This window comes from Acipenser ruthenus, chromosome 19, assembly GCF_902713425.1.
Source record: "Acipenser ruthenus chromosome 19, fAciRut3.2 maternal haplotype, whole genome shotgun sequence".
In the NCBI taxonomy this organism is placed as follows: domain Eukaryota; kingdom Metazoa; phylum Chordata; class Actinopteri; order Acipenseriformes; family Acipenseridae; genus Acipenser; species Acipenser ruthenus.
In genome coordinates this window covers 9,022,068-9,040,478 of record NC_081207.1, presented here as the reverse complement: position 1 = coordinate 9,040,478, position 18,411 = coordinate 9,022,068, and the positions used below count along the sequence as shown (strand labels likewise).

The window sequence follows — 18,411 nt, the reverse complement described above, 5'->3', positions numbered from 1 at the left end:
TTGGTGCTAAAAACTAGGTTTTTAAGATGTCCTCTGTGGAAGATTTATTTTGTCTGTTTACTATTATTATTATTATTATTATTATTATTATTATTATTATTATTATTATTATACATGGTGAACTATAATTTTCCTATAAACCTCTGAGTTTTACAGTCTTACTAACACAGTGATGGTCTGAGACCCGTTATAATAAGATTAGGTGATGACATGAGACCTGTGTATAATAAGATTGCCTGTGTATAATAGAAATGATGATAAATCTGAAAACCTCAATTTCTAAAGACAAACTCTACCACAAGTACATAAACACAACAAAACACTGTCAAAACAAAAACAAACAACAATGGCCTGCAGATTTAAAATTCTATAATTTGTGGAAGAGCAGACTAACGCAAGTATTCTTAGAAAAACAATAAGTGACATGCATTTAGTAAGAAATTACCTAAGACACATGCCCTCTGTGGGTTGTTAGTTAGTGTACAATGATGGCACTCTGAAAGCAGAGGCTATTGACTGACAAGGAAAGCGCCACTATCCAAAAAAGCCAAGCAAATGTTCTACTCTGACTCTTATTCTTGTAATATATGTACTACAAGTGAAAAGCACCCTAACATGTATTTAAAAAAAAAAACTGTACTTGAGTAATTCCAATAATAACCACCAACCAATAATATATGCAAACATCACACAAGCATTAAAAGACAGCACTGTCAGAACCCTTCTACATAATTGCTTGTGCTGTCAGTTTGCTTCTCGAAGGTGTCGTTATGGTTTTTGATAAAATAAGATTTAATTTTTTTTTTTGTGGGCTTAAGGGAGAACTTATCTCTGGTTTATAGTTATATTTAGGGTTGATTATCTTCTCAGAACAGTGCATGAAAAATACCTGGAAATGAAATCAAATCACAGACTAGGCTGTTTGGTGTATTGTTTAGGAGAAGGGCCATGGAGCAGAGAGAAGAGAAGTAAATTGGAAATGACAAGTGTGAGTTATGTGGGTCTCTCAGAGCCCTTTTTTCCACATTCATGGAGAGAATAGTAATGGTTTGTCAACAGTCAGGGAAATGACTCGGATCCCAGGAGTGAAGTAACCAAGCTGTGTGAACACTGGAAGGCTTGTAAAATGAACAGTTGTTCACAGATTGCTGCATACATATCGTCCTTTTAATGCCTATAAGAAGTAAAAATACAATGCAGGGCCCTCATGGTTTATTTGACTATAAAACTGTTTTTAGTGCACAGACATTGGTCACCTCAAAAAGGAATATGAAAAAAGTGACATTGTGCAATGTAAAGATATTTCTTTCTGTTCTTTTAATAAGTCATTGAGGTGACATGTTTTGGTAAATACCTGCCATATACAGCACACAATTCTGTGTAAATGGACTTTACTTGGCTAATTCATTTATTATTCAAATGGCATTCCTGACTTGTATTCTGCAATATATAGCCTTCTCCTTGTAGCAAGGTACAATGCGTAAGACAGTCAACAAACCTGGACTTGTAGCGTGGGGCGATTATTACCGTAATTATCTTCCATTAATTGTGACTTGCTCTCCAGTTAGTAGTTATTTCTTTCACACACCTTTCTTTTTTCTGTCTGATTTTTGCGTGTTGGTTTATCTCTCACAATAGAGGGGAGTGGGGTGAATTAAAGTAAATTGCCAATACCAAATTCAATCTATAAATAAATCAATATTAAAATAAACATTAAGATTTTTTTGATACCCAGTTTAATGACATGGCACTCCCCTAGCATTTCTTTATGGACAAAACACTTTGATAGCATGGTGCTGATGCTTTTAGCTTTAGATGATTGTCAAAAACATAATTATCGACTAAACAAATTATTACTTTAAGATAAAAAGTTTCAATAGTTCTAACTCAATGGGCCATTAAAGAGAACCTCATTGGTGATGTATCCTTCCAAAATGCAGAGAGTTTTCTGGTGTTTTTTTCATATTTTTGTATCCACCACCTGTTTAATTGTAATGATCATTCCAGAAAGATCTATTTTAAAATCTAAGTAACTGAGTCACATATATTCTGTTAACCAATAACAAAACCAATTCCTGGGCATTCAGCACACAGCCTCCTGGGTGGCATCAGTAATAGAAAACTAATGATAAATGACATGTGAATAAAAAAAATCCACAGAATGTGGTGATTGCCTTGTAGAGCGATGATTAAAAAGCAACTTGAATTATATAAGTAATGTATTCTTCTTGTTTACAAGATTCACTATCATCAGGCATTACATCCTTTGTCTTTTTTTTATAAAATCCTGAGGTTTCAAGCTCTCCTGTCTCAGTGTAGCTCTCCAAATTATGATGGGGCATCTTCAAACGCAGTGGAGTCTTATATTTGTTCCACTCTCTCTGAGATTTATTTTGCCCAACAGAATATTGCTAGTATGCCTGGAGTGGAGGCCATCTCTCTGTCGGGACCTCCCACAAGTGTGGGGTTTTCCTCTCCATTGAGTGTTAAAATGAGTCTTTAATTCCCTATCAGAGTAATAATAATCTTTTGGAGGCAATTGAACCTTGCAGGCCAGGACGCGCTGGCCTTGTCTTCTGCAAAGAAGGTTTTCTGCGAGCCAGAAGAGGGGACCCCTGGCCAAAATGATTCTAACTCTCTTTTTTTTTCTTTTTCCCCTGCTCACTCTATCCTTTTTCACTAGTGCCAGTCTCCCTCTCTGGAGAAGAAAGCTTGTTCACCGCCTCTGAGTCCAGCCATGTGGCCTTGACTCCTCAGAGGTGGATCTCTGACCCGTGGGTAGACCACTGTCCCCCTTTTCATATATATATTTTTTTTTTTCCCGAGGAAAGTGAAGCTCAGTACTAGCTTTTGAAGTCCAGCTGCACTGAACTCCCTCAGCAAAGGCGACCCTTACAAGCCAGAGAAACCTCTGCACTTCTCTTCATCCTTTCGATTCTCCCCCTATCCTATTATTTGTTTCCCTATTTCTTTTTTGTTTGTTTGTTTCCCGGTTGGTCTGGCCTCACCTCTGCAAGGGCAGCTCTCCGAGAGACAAGAGGAGACCCTGTTCTCTTTTCTTAGTCACAAGCACTTTTCTCCAGATGTTCTCCCTTCACGCAGCCCTTGCGTCTGTCCTGTGAATGGATCTCCATTTATGATGATTTACAATATACTCAGTTCTTGGATGCCAAAATATATATTTTTTTCTGAAGCTCAGCATTTCCATTTGGAACTTTTCATGCCACCCTTATAAAGTTTTGCTGTGCAGTCTATCAAATTGTTTAAATTGGTCATTTTCTTCACAATAAATAACCAATCAAATAATTTGTAAGTGCTGCATCCAAATCTAGAATCTTCGATTCATTAAAAATATATTTACAGTCAGTTTAAAGACTTGTTACTGGTGTCTCTTCTGAGGGCTTCAAACCTTCATTGATCAAATATGTCATGTTATTCATTTTCTGGTTTCACTGCCACTAAACTGATTTCCAAGGCATGCAGTTTTTTATAACATGAGCTTCATAAACACACACTATACTCATCTGCATAGATTAGCTGTACTGGGCCACAATATATGCTAAAATGGCTGGCTTTTCTTGTCCTGTCAGGGTAATAATTCAGAATTTTAGACTAGTGTTAGCATGGAATTATAAACAATTTATGTAATGGTTTGGATGACACACTAGTGTTCTGTCAAGCGTGCCCACAAACTAATCTTTTTAAAATACTGATACTGTTATTTTGTTAATTTATCAATAAATAAAAGCAAATACAAATTTTACAACTATTTCTATTGTACAATTAAGGTTGTGTTCACACTGAGTCCGTTTAGAGGGTTTGGTCCGCACTTGGTACGGTTCGGTATGTTTGGTGTGAAATGTGAACAACAAAGTCCACTTGGGAAATTAACCGTACTGAGTCCAACCAAAAGAGTTGGCCTTGGTCCGTATTTGCCCAAGTGTGGTGTTGAATGCTTCCTCAGCAGCTGTCAGCCATCCGGACGGGTAGGGTTTCTAAGCTAGGGTAGTATACACAGCATCACCTGATCCCCTATATGCTGTATTGCCTGAATGAAAGGGAAATATCTATATATATATATATATATATATATATATATATATATATATATATATATATATATATATATATTGTGATGACGTGTATGTCCCGGACCATAATTTGGAGGCATTAGGACCCTGGGGTTAGGAACATATACTCCATCTTGGTAAATGTTCCTGTCTCTAAGGAGTCCATCTTGGTGAAGGACTCTTAAGTGCTTGATTGTTTTGGTAATTGTTTTATTGATTGTTTATTGTTTAAGTGTTTTTCAGTTGGGCTAATTCGGGTAATTAGAGCCCCTTTAAAAGGGACAGGGAGAACCTGTTAAAAGAGAGAGATAAGAGAGCACATGCCAGAGTGTTTGTGTGTTTGTGTGTTTGTGTGTTTGTGTGTTTGTGTGTTTGTGTGTTTGTGTGTGTTTGTGTGTTTGTGTGTTTGTGTGTTTGTGTGTTTGTGTGTGTTTGTGTGTTTGTGTGTTTGTGTGTTTGTGTGTTTGTGGTTTGAGTTTGTTTGGTTGCTTTGTTTAATAAACGCACGCTACGGCGTTTTCATTACACCCTGGTTTCCTGGTTGGTGTTTTGAAGAGAAGACCAGGTACTGCACCCCCTGATTTCATTACAATATATATATATATATATATATAACGTCTCCATCCGGTTTTCAGACGTGGTGAACTGCAATACCTGTTGTTCAGTTTAATTTTATACCAATACCTGTTGTTCAGTTTAATTTTATACCTCAAGTTCTTTTATAATTTATGAGTTGTAAGATAAATTAGTTGAAACAGTATTCACTACTAACAACATGACACCCCACTAATGACATTTGAAAAACAATTTGGGCAAGAGCAGTAAAACACATTATTAACCAACCAGGCACAGGGTATTTTGCTTTATTACAGCAGCTTAGATTCACTCGTGTACCAGTTCTCTGCACATGGAAACCACATTTTCACAAAATTTCACTAGTAATCTTCAAAAACAACACAAGTACTTTACGCATAGCTAATTTACATATCAACCCCCACCTTTCCCTTCATTTGCATGACGTCGGGTGAAAAGACGGTTTACTCGAACTGAGCGAATGGAAAAAAGCATTTTACACGAGACATTTTTCTTGTGTAAATGTCTCAAGTTAAAAAAAAAAAACTTTCATAGAAACCCCACAATTGTAACAGTTTTCAGCCTTAATTTTTTGTCCCAGTCAGAAACAATCGTTCGGTTTTGTATTTTTTTTTTTTTTTTTACAAAGCTGTATCGTACTCAGCAAATAGCAGAGTAACGTATTAGGTTGTGTGTTATTAGCACCATTCAAAAATAAAATAAACAATCGTATGGATTGTTTGTTTAATCATTCTGATTACGTGCATACCATGGTCTCTATGTACTAATATTACTTATGTGTTCGTAAATACTGCAAATTCGTAGCCTCCGTCCTTCATAGAATTTTTGCGTGCAATGTACTAAACAACTCTTTTTCGTGAACAACCACCGTAATATCACTGCAAGTTTACGAACAGCAATATGCAAGAACCTAAAACATGCTATATTAAAAACCGGAGCAATACATCAACAGCTGCCATCTTTCAATATGCCTTGCAGGATACTGTAAGCATCCGGTTCACACACCATATAAACTTGTAAACTGTATTGTGAACTCGATCCTGAAAAACATGGAAAAGGATAATATATATATATATATATATATATATATATATATTTAGCTTGCATCTAAACAAACTCTGTCCCTTTGCTCGCAGATAAGTGTGAACAGCAAGCACATTGATACATTGTTTCAAACTAAACGAACCAGACCGAGTCCGTTTGAAACGGACCCAGTGTGAATCCAGCCTAAGACAACTAATACTAATCACTCAAGGTTCTTCCAATCCCTATATTGTTTCTTACAATTTTTCATCCCCACTGACTGTTACATCTTGCATTCCTCTACAAAGTGATCAGCTGACTGGTTTCTATAGCAACAGTATTCCCATTACACAGTTAACATACAACAGAACATAAATAAAAACATACAATTCATTGGCACTTCCTGTTATTTTCATAAATAAGAATGCCACAATACTTTATGGCAGACTAATATCCCTGTCATCTTGACACACTTACAGCAGCATAAACAAGAACAACAATGAAATGTTGCGCAGTTAGTTCATCATAATTGCATAATGATCTGCAATTCAGCTGAAACATTGCTTAACATTTTAAACTGAAGCAGACAAGACACCCCTGTTATTTTTTATTTATTTATTTATTCCAGCACTGGGAATAACCCTGTATTGCTTCATCCACCTAGTTGTAGTTCTCCCAGGATCACCCCTAAGGTAAGTGGTTGAAGTCATTCATTGAGAATTCCCCAATACTGATGAAAGGCTCCAAAAATTCAGCTGTGGCTTTTCCATGTGGAGATAAGGTTCTTCAAATCAACCCCTAATGTAAGTTAAAAATGTTGAGCAATACCATTTCTTAGGCAACATACCATTGACATATATTCAATCATTTGTATGATACAGTATGTCAGGAGGTAGAAGGCACCCTAAGGGGCACTTAATCCCAGCACAAGGCACAACACAAACACTAACAGCATATACAGCACAGCAGTCTCAGCAGGACCCTGCAGAACAATTAAGTGTTTGTTTGAGGAAAAGCACTGTAAAAAGGCAAGATCTACACACACACACACACACACACACACACACACACACACACACACACACACCATGACTACTGTACATTACCATATTTCAACTTAACCTTGTTTCAAATCAGCTAGTTCCACCACTGAACTGCCTTAGTAGAAAATATTTTTGAATTACATTATGTCAGAATCAGTGGGGCAAAGGAGTTACCTTTGGGCTAAAGTTAAATAATGGAGGTAAAGCTCGTGTTTTAACTCAATCAATCACGGTGACCCAAGACCAATTTTTTGAGAAACAGAACAAATGTTTTACATTCACTTAACTAAATCCATTAACGGGTTGGTTTTGTGGCATTCACTAGTCACCAAAGGTAGCAATACAGAACTGTCTAAGAATTGACTTTTTTCTGTCATACTTTGAAAAGAAAGACTTTGATTTTTTATTGATTTTTTGAGTTGAATCTTGATGAGGATGAGGCTTTGTATAGAAAACAAAGATGAAACAATCAAGATAATTGGTTTTAACAACAAGGTAATGCAAAACAGAGGCAATTTATTTTGTTATAGATGTCAGTATTAATTAAAGAAATTCAGTCACAAAGGTCAGAGAAATATACATGAAAGCGCCTTTTTAGAACGCACCTTTGCTTAAGCCACTTGAAGTCAGTAATTGGAATTATAGATCAACTGAAGCATGCCTCTTTGTTGTGCAAGATTTAAATTGCTGCCTAAACCTATTAGAGATAGCTGCTGTATTTCTGTGTTCAATCTGGAAACACACTTGTTCACTGGTCTATGACGTTTAAACCTGATGGCCTTGCTATCTGAAGATGTGGTCATGTCTGGGCGGGTGGGGTTGGGTTTTGTTATTTGTTGTTTTCTTGTTAATTTGATGTTATTGTAAAGCGTTTTGATGGGATCTATCATGACATTGTTGTATTCTTTTTTAATAGGTTTATTGTGAAGTGCCTAGGAGTCATTTTTGATAAAATGAGCTATATAAATGTATATTTTATTATTAGTAGTCGTAGTAGTCTTGTTATTATTTTTAATGTCACAGCACATTTGTTACTGTTGTCCAGCATTTGGTTCTGTTAAAACTCTTTAAATTATTCATGTTTTCTAGTGCTTAGAAAAATAAACTGAGCTAGCTCTGTCTTCTTGTAGATGAATTCTGTCAGCTTACACATCGTTTTCTGGGAACTGTAATACCTTCCCTTTCTCAACTCTTAAACTTAGCAACAGCATGCTGCTGAGCTTCGCAAAGTCTCGAAACAGATTTGCTCATCTACAGTACTTTCTTCCTGATGGCAATTAAACAATACTTCAGTTTATTTCTCTTGGGATACACAGTAGGCAGTGCATACGCTCTGAATAATCTGTTTCAATGAATAGCTGGATAAATTGGCGAACTGAAAAAAGTTGAAACTGCCACTGTGCCAATTTGAGACAAAACACCCTGGCATCTTATCAAAAGATTAAACCCTGGAGGTCAATATTCAGGCACATTAGTGGAACTGTGTCAACCCTTACAGTGTGTGAGCATGCAGATACAGTACACTGCCAACTCCAATTTCCAATACTAAACAGTTTCAGAGCATCACCTTTGTGCTTTATGCCACATCACAGCAAAAACTATTCAAGTACCGTATTGAGTTTCTACCAGACTTGATTCTCAATGTTTGACGCCACCTGCATGACAAATCATAACTTACACACCTTTCGGAATTCCCTTGAACTACAAAGTCAGTTCCAAACATTGACATGACAATGGCGCACACTTAACAGAATTTCCTACATTAACCTTTTCCCAATGAAAAGGCCAAAAAAATATTATGGATAGAAACAACTGGAGTTTGAAGACATTGAAAAAGACTTTTGTTATGGCATTTCTGTATCTTTTCGTATTTCTGGGATTTGTATTAACAGTAAAGCTGTAGCAGAGTTATATGACGGTGAGCATCTGTCTATTGGTTATATCATTAACCCTGGTCAGTTCACTTCTACTCATGATGATATTCCCTCATATTTGTTCTCTGTCCTACAACCCTATAAAATATAAGCTTAAATAATAAAATATATATTTTGTTGTTTAAATGCACTGTATAGTGCCCCAAACAAGCTTTTTACAAATCAAGAGGGTGTGTTTGCTACCTTAACAGTCTGAGAATCAGGGCCGGATTAAAGGATGTGGGGGTATGCTAACCCATATTTTGGGGGCCCTATGCATTTTATGGTGAATGGTGTTATTGGTCTATTGGTTAATCTGGCCCTGCATTGGGGACAGAGTGTGAGAGGAGCGAGGGAGCGGGGGAGCGCAGTGGGGTAGTTGCTAGAGCGGAGCGGACATTTCCAGCTCGCTCTTTCACAGCACTGAGAAGAACTGAGCACGGGTTTATTTTTCTTAAATACATGTTCGGCCATGGAGTTTGCACAAAAAATTAAATAAAGAAGGTGACAAATACAGATGCATTCACTGTGCTGTATTTTTCATCATGCCTGTGCATGGTAACCATTTATTTTCAAAGTCTCAAACCAAAATTAGATACTTTTAAGTTTTGCAGTCTTGAGAATTGCATTTAAAGAAAAAAAAAAAAAAAGCTTTGATATTCAATGTGATAGACATTGCACTTTATAATTCATTATGGAGGGAAAAATATATATTCTCCCGATGTGCATACTGTGAATATTTCAGACAGGACAGGGGGATAAAATTGGGCATAAAACTGAAATAAATGGATACAATTTATACATTTTATCCTGCAGACTGATGCCTCTGATGTAGTAGGATTAGGGACGGATCTCTCCCAGGAGGTAAAGGGCGTGGGGCATTGTACATTAGCAGGAAGCTGCTTGCGTGAGAGACTCAAGAGACCAAACACGCTGTAATCGAGAAAGAAATGCATAGAAAATGACAGCAAGGAACAGGTTTCAAAGGGGATATCAACAAATTGAACAGTCAACAAGGTCTGCTCCATATATAAAGTGCACTGAAGGCTAAACCGTGGAAGAATGTAACAGACACCAATTAATTGGGACTGTGGGACACTGCAGCTTTAATTCGTCTTCCTGTCTCTGAATTAAATGACAGCCGAGGGAGAGTGGCGACACATGCCCCTCCCCCACTACCCCCATGCATTAGAAACTGCTGATAAGCTGAACCCTGTAATAATATGCACTAATGCTAGGCTCACCCCATCACATAGCAGTCATGGGCTTCCACGGCAACAGATCATGATGTAAATGAAACTACATCATGCACACCACTCTAGTTACTAGGTAACACATTATCACTATTGTATATATGGATAATTATAGGATTTCTATATTTATCTAAGATGAGGCACAGTTAATTTACTGTATTTGACATTTAGTTTATTTCTTTCTTTTTTTTTATTAAGAAGCTTAAAACCCTGGGAAGTGCCTTTTTAAGGATACATTATCTTGGTTCATAAAACTGACACTACTACTGATCATTTGCAAGCCTTATTTCCCAAACCTCAGCAGACTCCATAAATGCTTCAAAACTAAAAACTGTTCCACATAACAATGCTGTATGGTTTATTAAAGAATAGCTCAGGGAATTGCCTTTTTATTTGTATAGTTATTTCTCATTTTAAATCATCCCTGTCAGATTCCATTTGCAACTGTTTATAACTGGATGAAAAAAATAAGAAAATGTAAATTACAGTTTGCACAGATGGAAAGACACAACCAAATCAGCACTCTGCTTTTCTCTGCTGTCACTATTTGTTTCACTCAAATAGAACCATATTGTTTCCAAAATATTCAATATATAAATAAATGAATGCCTATTTGTTTAAAGGCGGAGCCTTTTCTACTTAAACAGCAGAGGGTAAAGGCATACTTTACACCATTTTATAAACCATTTCTTACCTGTTTAATATCCTACTGTGTTGCTTTTTCTGCTTAGATCATTATTTACCAGGCTTACTGTACTGTACTCGGAGTCTGTTTCTAAAAAGACTAACAGCTGAATTTCTGAAGTGAGGTGGTTTTGGAAAGTAACTGTGGTCCCCAAACCCTGCAATTGTGGAAACTGTAAGTTTGTAAATGGAAAACCTCTATAAATCACTAACAACTAACACAAAAAAGTGATTTTTCAATCACTGGTTCTGTTTCTGGAAAAGTCGCAAGCTGCATGTGAGTTTCCATGTGAGGTTATTTACACGAGAAGTGGCGATGTGCAAGCGTGTTTGGTAGAACAGCTCGACAGGATCAGGTTTGTGGCCGAAAATACGACAACAGAGAGGGATAGGGTAAATCTCATTTACTCGTGAGCATGACGTAAAACACGGGAAATCCACACCCATTTTCACATGGAAACCCACATTTCACGTGAAAATGTCCACTGTTCCCAATCCAGGCAGGGAGCATACGTGGAGGGTGTGTGGCACAGATCTCTATAATCCTAAATTTCATTATATACCTCAGTTTCATTATATACCTCCGGGTTAATTATTTTCATTTTTCTTTAATTAAGAAGTTGTGCGATAAATTAGCTGAAATATTATTCACTACTAACGATATGCCACCCTACCAATGGACATTTGAAAAACAATTTGGGCAAGAGCAGTAAAACATATTATTAAACCAGGCACGAGGCATTTACAAATCACAGCTTTATTACATGAGCTTAACACTGTGCTTTAGAGCTTCAATCAAACAAGATGCCACCTGACAACCATGGATTTCCAGGTGAGATTGTATCCTGTACCTGTTCTCTGTGCATAGAAACCACATTTTCCTGAGCTGTCTGCGAAAACACCACGAGAACGCTACGCATGGCTAATTTGCATAGTGACCCCCTCCTTTCCCCTTCATTTGCATGACATCAGGTGAAAAGAGGGTCTTCTTGAGTAAAATAAATTAAGCCAATGGAAACCGAAAATGTATAGGGTCATTGTCTCGAGAAAAATTAGAACAGACATGGAAACTCCCCCAATTAGTGCTTGGTGTGTTCATGATATTCGCACATTTGACTTCACACAGTCTGAGCAGCCAGAACCTAGACACCCTACAGACAACATATTCAAAATACACTGTGATAATGGATTACTCACTTACTGCAATTGATAACTGTCTACATACAAGAAGGCTGTACTGTAGTTTATTGCTTACATATCTGTAGTAGTCCCACGATAATTATGCCATGGCAACTGGCACCAACGCAGCGCTATTTATTTATTTATAAACCTATTTAAGAACCTACATACTTCTTTCGCACGGTGAAGGACATGTCCACTGCCTCTGTGTAAAACAACCCAATAACTTAATATACAACAGACTCATTTAGCCAAGGTACGTACCCCGATAATTCATAATGTGCCAGTGTGTTGGCTGGCATATTCATAGCCAGGCATGGAAACCTAGTTCACAGATGAGAACTATCCGTAGCCAAGCTGGTCATACACGTTACATTAAAACACGACCCCCCCCCCCCCCCGCAACCTGACATGCTACATTATTGTTGCCAAGGAGAAGCATTTATATTTGGAATACCACGGCAACAGAGGGACATAAACATGGAGTTGAATATACAGTATAGGGGATGCCCCCGATGTATCATTTTATATATACAATGCAGTGACAGACTGGTGCTGTCTCCTACACTCACCTGTGGTGTTTTCTCACTGTTATTTATGTCTATACATGAGCACCATATTTACTACTGGTTGTTTAACCATCCTACTGTCCTTTTTGATTACCCATTCTTCATTTTTCGTTTAATTACCAGAAGTCATATATCCAATCAAAATTCTATTATCTGGTTTTAGATTTACAATAATAGCCTAAAGATTTATCTCCCTCCCTGCCCCTAGTTTCAACTCATATTAATCAATGGTAGCGCTTTTGTCACCATGGAAACTGTACATGCTGTGTTTTCCTTCATCAACCCAGCGTAGATCTCTACTCTCACAGCTAGAAAAAAGACTGGGACTGCTCTAGGGGTTTTAACTTGTAAGCAAATTTATGTAGATAAACTTTAGATGAAATAATTCAAGAAGTATTGACATATTTTTTCAGGTATATTGCTGAATTCTGAAATTAGAATCAAACTCAACAGGGATAAGATGTTTCTATCTTTACATTTGAATCATAAACAAGCAGTTATTGTATGGATTACTTTCTTTTTTTTTTAACAGTTGAGCCTTGAAAATGAAAACAGCTTTTTAAATTCTAATAGTAATTAAAATATCAGCAATATGTGTACCTTTTACATTTCCAATATTCCCCATTTTTTAAAACTTAAAAAGCAGTTTTAGAAAGTGAAAACTAGATTAGCGTGACAAGCTTGAGGAATGCAAAAGAAAATTATAGCCATTTCCTTTGTTTACTTCCTTCCCATCCTTTTAATTTCTGCATTCCAATATGTGCACCCCTTAATCTCATACACATAAGCAATATTAAATAAATAAGAAAATCAATAAATAAATAAATAAATAGAAAACTTCCCCATCTGACACAGGTACAGAAATCCAGGTATTTACAGACCCAGGTACAACATTGCTCCCTGTTTACTTTAGTGGCTCTTTGACAGTTTTTTTTTTTTTCTGGTGTTCTAAGTACTTACAGTGAGAGTGGTTTCTTTGATCTGTTTTTTTGAGGGTGACATCGACCCTGGGCTCTGTGGAGAGAGGCAAGAAGCATCATCAAAGCTGCCGTCGGTTTCAGACATTTTTCAAACAGTTTTTAGTGCTAGCAGCAGTAGTTGTCGTAGTAGTTGTTGTTTGTTGATCCCAGCTTACTCCTGCTCCGTTGAGTTCAGTTGTTGCACTGTGAGGAGCTTGACTCCAGCACGGCTGTCACCGTGGCCCGAGGTAATTGAGAGTGAGAGAGACCTTCCTGCATCCCCAGGCATCCACACAGTTCCCAGTGAAGCAGCACATGGGCTGCATTAGGAAACAAGGATTTATCTCTACAGATTTTCACCACACCTCCCTTTCCCCTAGAAAGAAATCTGGGCAGGGCTTTAGTGCCTTAATTATGATCAGCAAACGGAGAGCTCGAAAAATACACCTTTATAATGTTTTTCCAATACCGCAAGTGACAAACTGCAAAGGGCTCCAGGATTAATATAGACTGAGCCCTGGATAAAGTGATTTGCTTTTCAAATGGAGTTGTTTGTCTTTAGTGATAGATCCAGGCATGCTATTATTTTTCATTTTGAATTACTACTCCAGAGGCTATTGCTGGAGGCTCTGTTTTGTGCACGTGTGACTCGATTTTGGAAATATTACATATTCTAGTTTTAAATTATTAATTTAGATAACAAATATGGTTCTGATATCTTTGTAGTGTGTTTAACCAAGAACCAAATGAACAAAATAATAATTAGAAAAAAAATACACTGCAAATGATTTTCAGCAATTACCTTTATCAGTTTTTTTTTTTTTTTTTTTTTTTTGGTACTTCTCAGTAATATAAGCAAGGTCGCGCCATCATTTAATTTAATTGAAACAAAACCGTTTGTGGAATATTGGAAACTAGAATACTATTAGACTGATTGATAGAAATACAGTCTAATAGGAATGTCTTATTCTCATAATACACTAGTAATAATGCCAAACATTTGGAGTAATAAGTAGGATTAAGATGCAATCATTATGACTACTAGACAGTGGTGTTTCTCCTACCTGTAGATCACTGCTTGGTTTTCTCAGTGATGGGTGAGGCTGATCTGGCTGGTGTAATGGACTTCCCGATGTGTGGTAGCCATTAACTGTAAGAAAATGGAATTGAAAAGAAGCAATAATTCACCATGAAATGATAAATGATAGCACTAGGGATGTTGGCTTTGTAACGTAAGGAGCTGCATGAAACTCATGAAACTATCACAGTGTGTAGCATTCAGTATCCAGAGGGAATACTGCAGTACTGGCTTGTTAAGAGATACACGTATCTTTAGAGTCCAGATCCAATCTTATCATGCTGTAGCTGAGGAAGAGATGGCTATATGCGAAAATACGATTTGCAGAGTAGAAGCGTAACAGCTTCTATCATGCTGATTCTTAGTGACTGAGACGTCTTGGTTTATTACTGCCTGGCTTAGATCTGGCATGTAGATATTTAGCAAGACATGCTTTTCTTTGGGCCTTAACCTCTGGATGCCCACAGAAAGATATTTGATTTGCATGTAAGCACATCTCAATCGATGCATTGACATACTTTCATTTATTTGCATTGTTTTCCAACTGGAAATGTTAAATCACTATAGAAAATAAAAGAGGTGTGATTCTCGTTGTGATCCTTATATAATATTTACACTGTGTGAAAAATCAGTTCAGCCCATTTGTTTCAAATGAAATGGTTGATTACTGTAAACAAATGGGAACATCAAAGAGCTGCATGGCTCATTTGCACCATATTGTTGCATACTTTACAGGCCTGGGAAGAGTTTTAAAATGATTCATCTGTTATTTATTTACTATTACATTGCTAACAAATAACAATGCTCAGAGTAGTGTTTATTTTTATTTGTATTCATTTTTATGAAGTTTTAACATCTACTCTCGTGTAATGGAAATCATGAAGATCTGGATACGTCCAGTGACTGCTGTGAATAGTGCAGCTGGCAACAAGGGAAAGACCTTGTGACAGCCTGGAGAGACAGCTGACAGGAGGAAAGAGACCCCATTGGGGCTGGTAAGGGTTAGCTACCCTTGTCGGCAGTATCCAGCTCTGTGTTTACAGGATGCTGGAGACACCCGCCCAAGGCTTCTAAGAAATTAAAGAGAAAAATACCCCTAGAGTCTGCGAGAGCGGGGGCGGAAGATGACTCAACGTTGGACAACACGGTTAACGACTTAGGAACGGAAACGGATATGAGTATGGAGAGTACTTCACAAAAGACTAGTTCAAGATCTGCAGTTAACAAAGACATGGAACTCCAGGTTTGTGTCTGCGGCTGGAGCAAGGCGACAACGGTCAGGGGTTTGAAGATTCATCAAGGGAGAATGAAATGCTTGAGGGAGAAGGGACAAGGGCCTCGCATTGATCAGTACTTCTTACGAAGTCAGTCAAGTCAGTCGAATGAAATCCAGCGACAGGAAGCAAACCACAGTTCGCAGGATATCAGCACCCCTGTCATAGATGTGAGGAGGACTTGCATGGACACAGTTAGTGATGAACCTAATGATCCTTGTGAACCCGGTCAGACAAACCAGCATAAGAGAGAAAAGAACCTCAACGGGCACAAGCCTGGAGTTAAATGGCCAAGAGCTTGTGAGAAAACTGCATGGGACACAGTAAACACAGATCTCTGCGTTGCATTGGAAAGATTAAGTGGAACAGTTGAAAAGAAGCTGGATAAATTTGGGGACATCATCTACGCATATGGAAGTGAGAGGTTTGGAGTTGAAAAAAGGAAGGAAAAAGTACAAACTATTCCTGGAAAGTCTAGACGGCAGCAGGAGATTGAACGCTTAGTTAGAGAAAGGAGACAGCTGAGGAACCAATGGAGAAGAGCAGAACAAAGTCAGAAGGAGGGACTCAATCTCTTACAAAGGGTCATAAAAGATAAGCTTGCAACATTGCGCAGAGCTGAGCGCCTACGGAAACGCTACAAAAAGAAGGAGCGTGCGAGAGCTAACTTTTATAAAGACCCATTCAAATTTGTAAAGAAGTTATTCACCAGTGAGAAGAATGGCACACTAAAAGCATCTAAGGTTGAGCTGGAGAGATATTTGGAGGAAACACATACAGATTCAAAAAGGCAGGAGCCTATGTCAATTCCGTCAGACATCCCACCTATCAATCCACCAGAATACCAAATGGAGGACTGTGCACCTAAGTGGAAAGAAATAGAGCAAGCTGTGAAAAAAGCAAGGGCTTCATCATCTCCAGGGCCTAATGGAGTTCCGTACAGAGTGTACAAGAGTGCTTCAGGAGTTCTACGAATTCTGTGGAAATTGATGAAAGTGGCATGGGAAAAACAGGTTGTACCAAGAGCATGGCGCCGAGCAGGTGGAGTCTTTATACCTAAAGAAAAAGATTCTACAAGCATCAGTCAGTTTCGTCCCATTTCCCTATTAAACGTAGAAGGCAAGATTTTCTTCAGCATTATTGCTCAGAGATTGTCAGCTTACCTATTAAAGAACTGCTTCATTGACACTTCAATACAAAAAGCGGGCATTCCAGGTTTCCCAGGTTGCTTAGAACACATCAATGTGATCTGGCAACAAATTCAATCAGCTAAAAAGGAGAGGAAGGAGCTCCATGTGACATTCCTGGATTTGGCTAATGCATATGGTTCAGTGCCACATGAACTACTTTGGGCAGCATTTGATTTTTTCAGTGTACCGATGACAATAACAAATTTAGTGAAAGCCTATTTTGGAGATTTGCAATTCAGTTTTTCAACTTCAGAATTCAGCACTACATGGCAATGCCTAGAGGTTGGAATAATGGCAGGATGCACCATTTCTCCACTGGCTTTTACCATGGCAATGGAAGTAATCATTAGGGCATCAAAATGGGTAGTAGGAGGAGAGCGCTTGGCTTCTGGAATGCGACTACCTCCAATTCGAGCATACATGGATGACATGACAACCATGACTACAACAGTAGCCTGCACTAATCGATTATTGGGCAAATTAACCAATAACATTGAATGGGCACGAATGCAATTCAAGCCCACTAAATCAAGGAGCATCTCTATAATTAAAGGCAAAGTAGTAGATAAAACATTCTTCATTAATGGTGAGGCAATACCAACAGTGTCTGAGAAGCCAGTGAAGAGTCTTGGGAGATGGTACGACGGGGATCTAAAGGACACAGTTCGTGTGGGAGAAGTTAGACAACAAGCAGTGGAAGGGTTGAAGAGCATAGACAGCTGCGCTCTACCAGGTAAACTAAAACTCTGGTGCTTTCAGTTTGGTCTACTGCCGAGGTTGCTGTGGCCACTGACTGTGTACGAGGTTTCTTTGACAACAGTAGAGAAGCTGGAAGCTTTAATCAGTTCATACATCAGGAAATGGTTGGGAGTTCCACACTGCCTCAGCAGAGTGGGACTTTATGGTAAAGGAATACTGCAGCTACCAGTCTCTGCTCTAACCGAGGAGTTTAAGTGCGCCAAGGTCAGACTGGAAATGACATTAGTAGAGTCACGCGATAAATGCGTAAGGGAGGCAGCACCTGTGTTGAAAACTGGAAGAAAGTGGGCGGCAAAGAAAGCTGTGGAAGATGCAAAGGCTGCCCTTCGAATTGGTGATATCATGGGGCAAGTTCAGTATGGAAGAGGGGGTCTTGGTTTCAGTTCAACTCCTCCTACATGGCACAAGGCGGCCCCAGCTCAAAGAAGGAAGCTGGTAGTCAACGAGGTGCAAAAGCAGGAGGAGAGGATGAGGTGTATAAAGGCCATTTCCCAGGCCAAACAGGGAAAATGGATGAGATGGGAGAGTGTGGAACAACGCAAGATTGGCTGGCAAGACCTATGGTCAATGGAACAGAGCAGGATCAGTTTCCTCATCAGGTCAACATATGATGTTCTCCCATCACCACAGAACCTAAACCTCTGGGTAGGAGAGGATCCCTCATGTCCTTTGTGTTCATCACCTGCAACATTAAGGCACATTTTGACAGGATGTAAGGTGGCTCTTAGCCAAGGACGGTTTACTTGGCGCCATGACCAGGTGCTGCGATGTTTGGCCTTAGCATTGGAAGACAAGCGTAACATGACCAATAAGTTGCCACCTG

At 38.4% G+C, this 18,411-nt stretch overlaps 1 protein-coding gene across 3 annotated transcripts in view; it reads right to left on the bottom strand.

Moving 5' to 3' along the window:
• The window catches only part of LOC117424147 (growth arrest-specific protein 7-like), a 149,719-nt gene that overhangs the window by 36,795 nt on the left and 94,513 nt on the right, over window positions 1-18,411 (bottom strand). For all 3 annotated transcript variants that reach the window (XM_034040260.3, XM_034040261.3, XM_034040262.3), the window contains exons 4-5: window positions 14,352-14,437; window positions 13,289-13,342 (exon numbers count right to left, since the gene is read on the bottom strand). In XM_034040260.3, coding sequence (XP_033896151.3) covers window positions 13,289-13,342; window positions 14,352-14,437 — 140 coding nt within the window. The remainder of the gene's footprint in view (window positions 1-13,288; window positions 13,343-14,351; window positions 14,438-18,411) is intronic.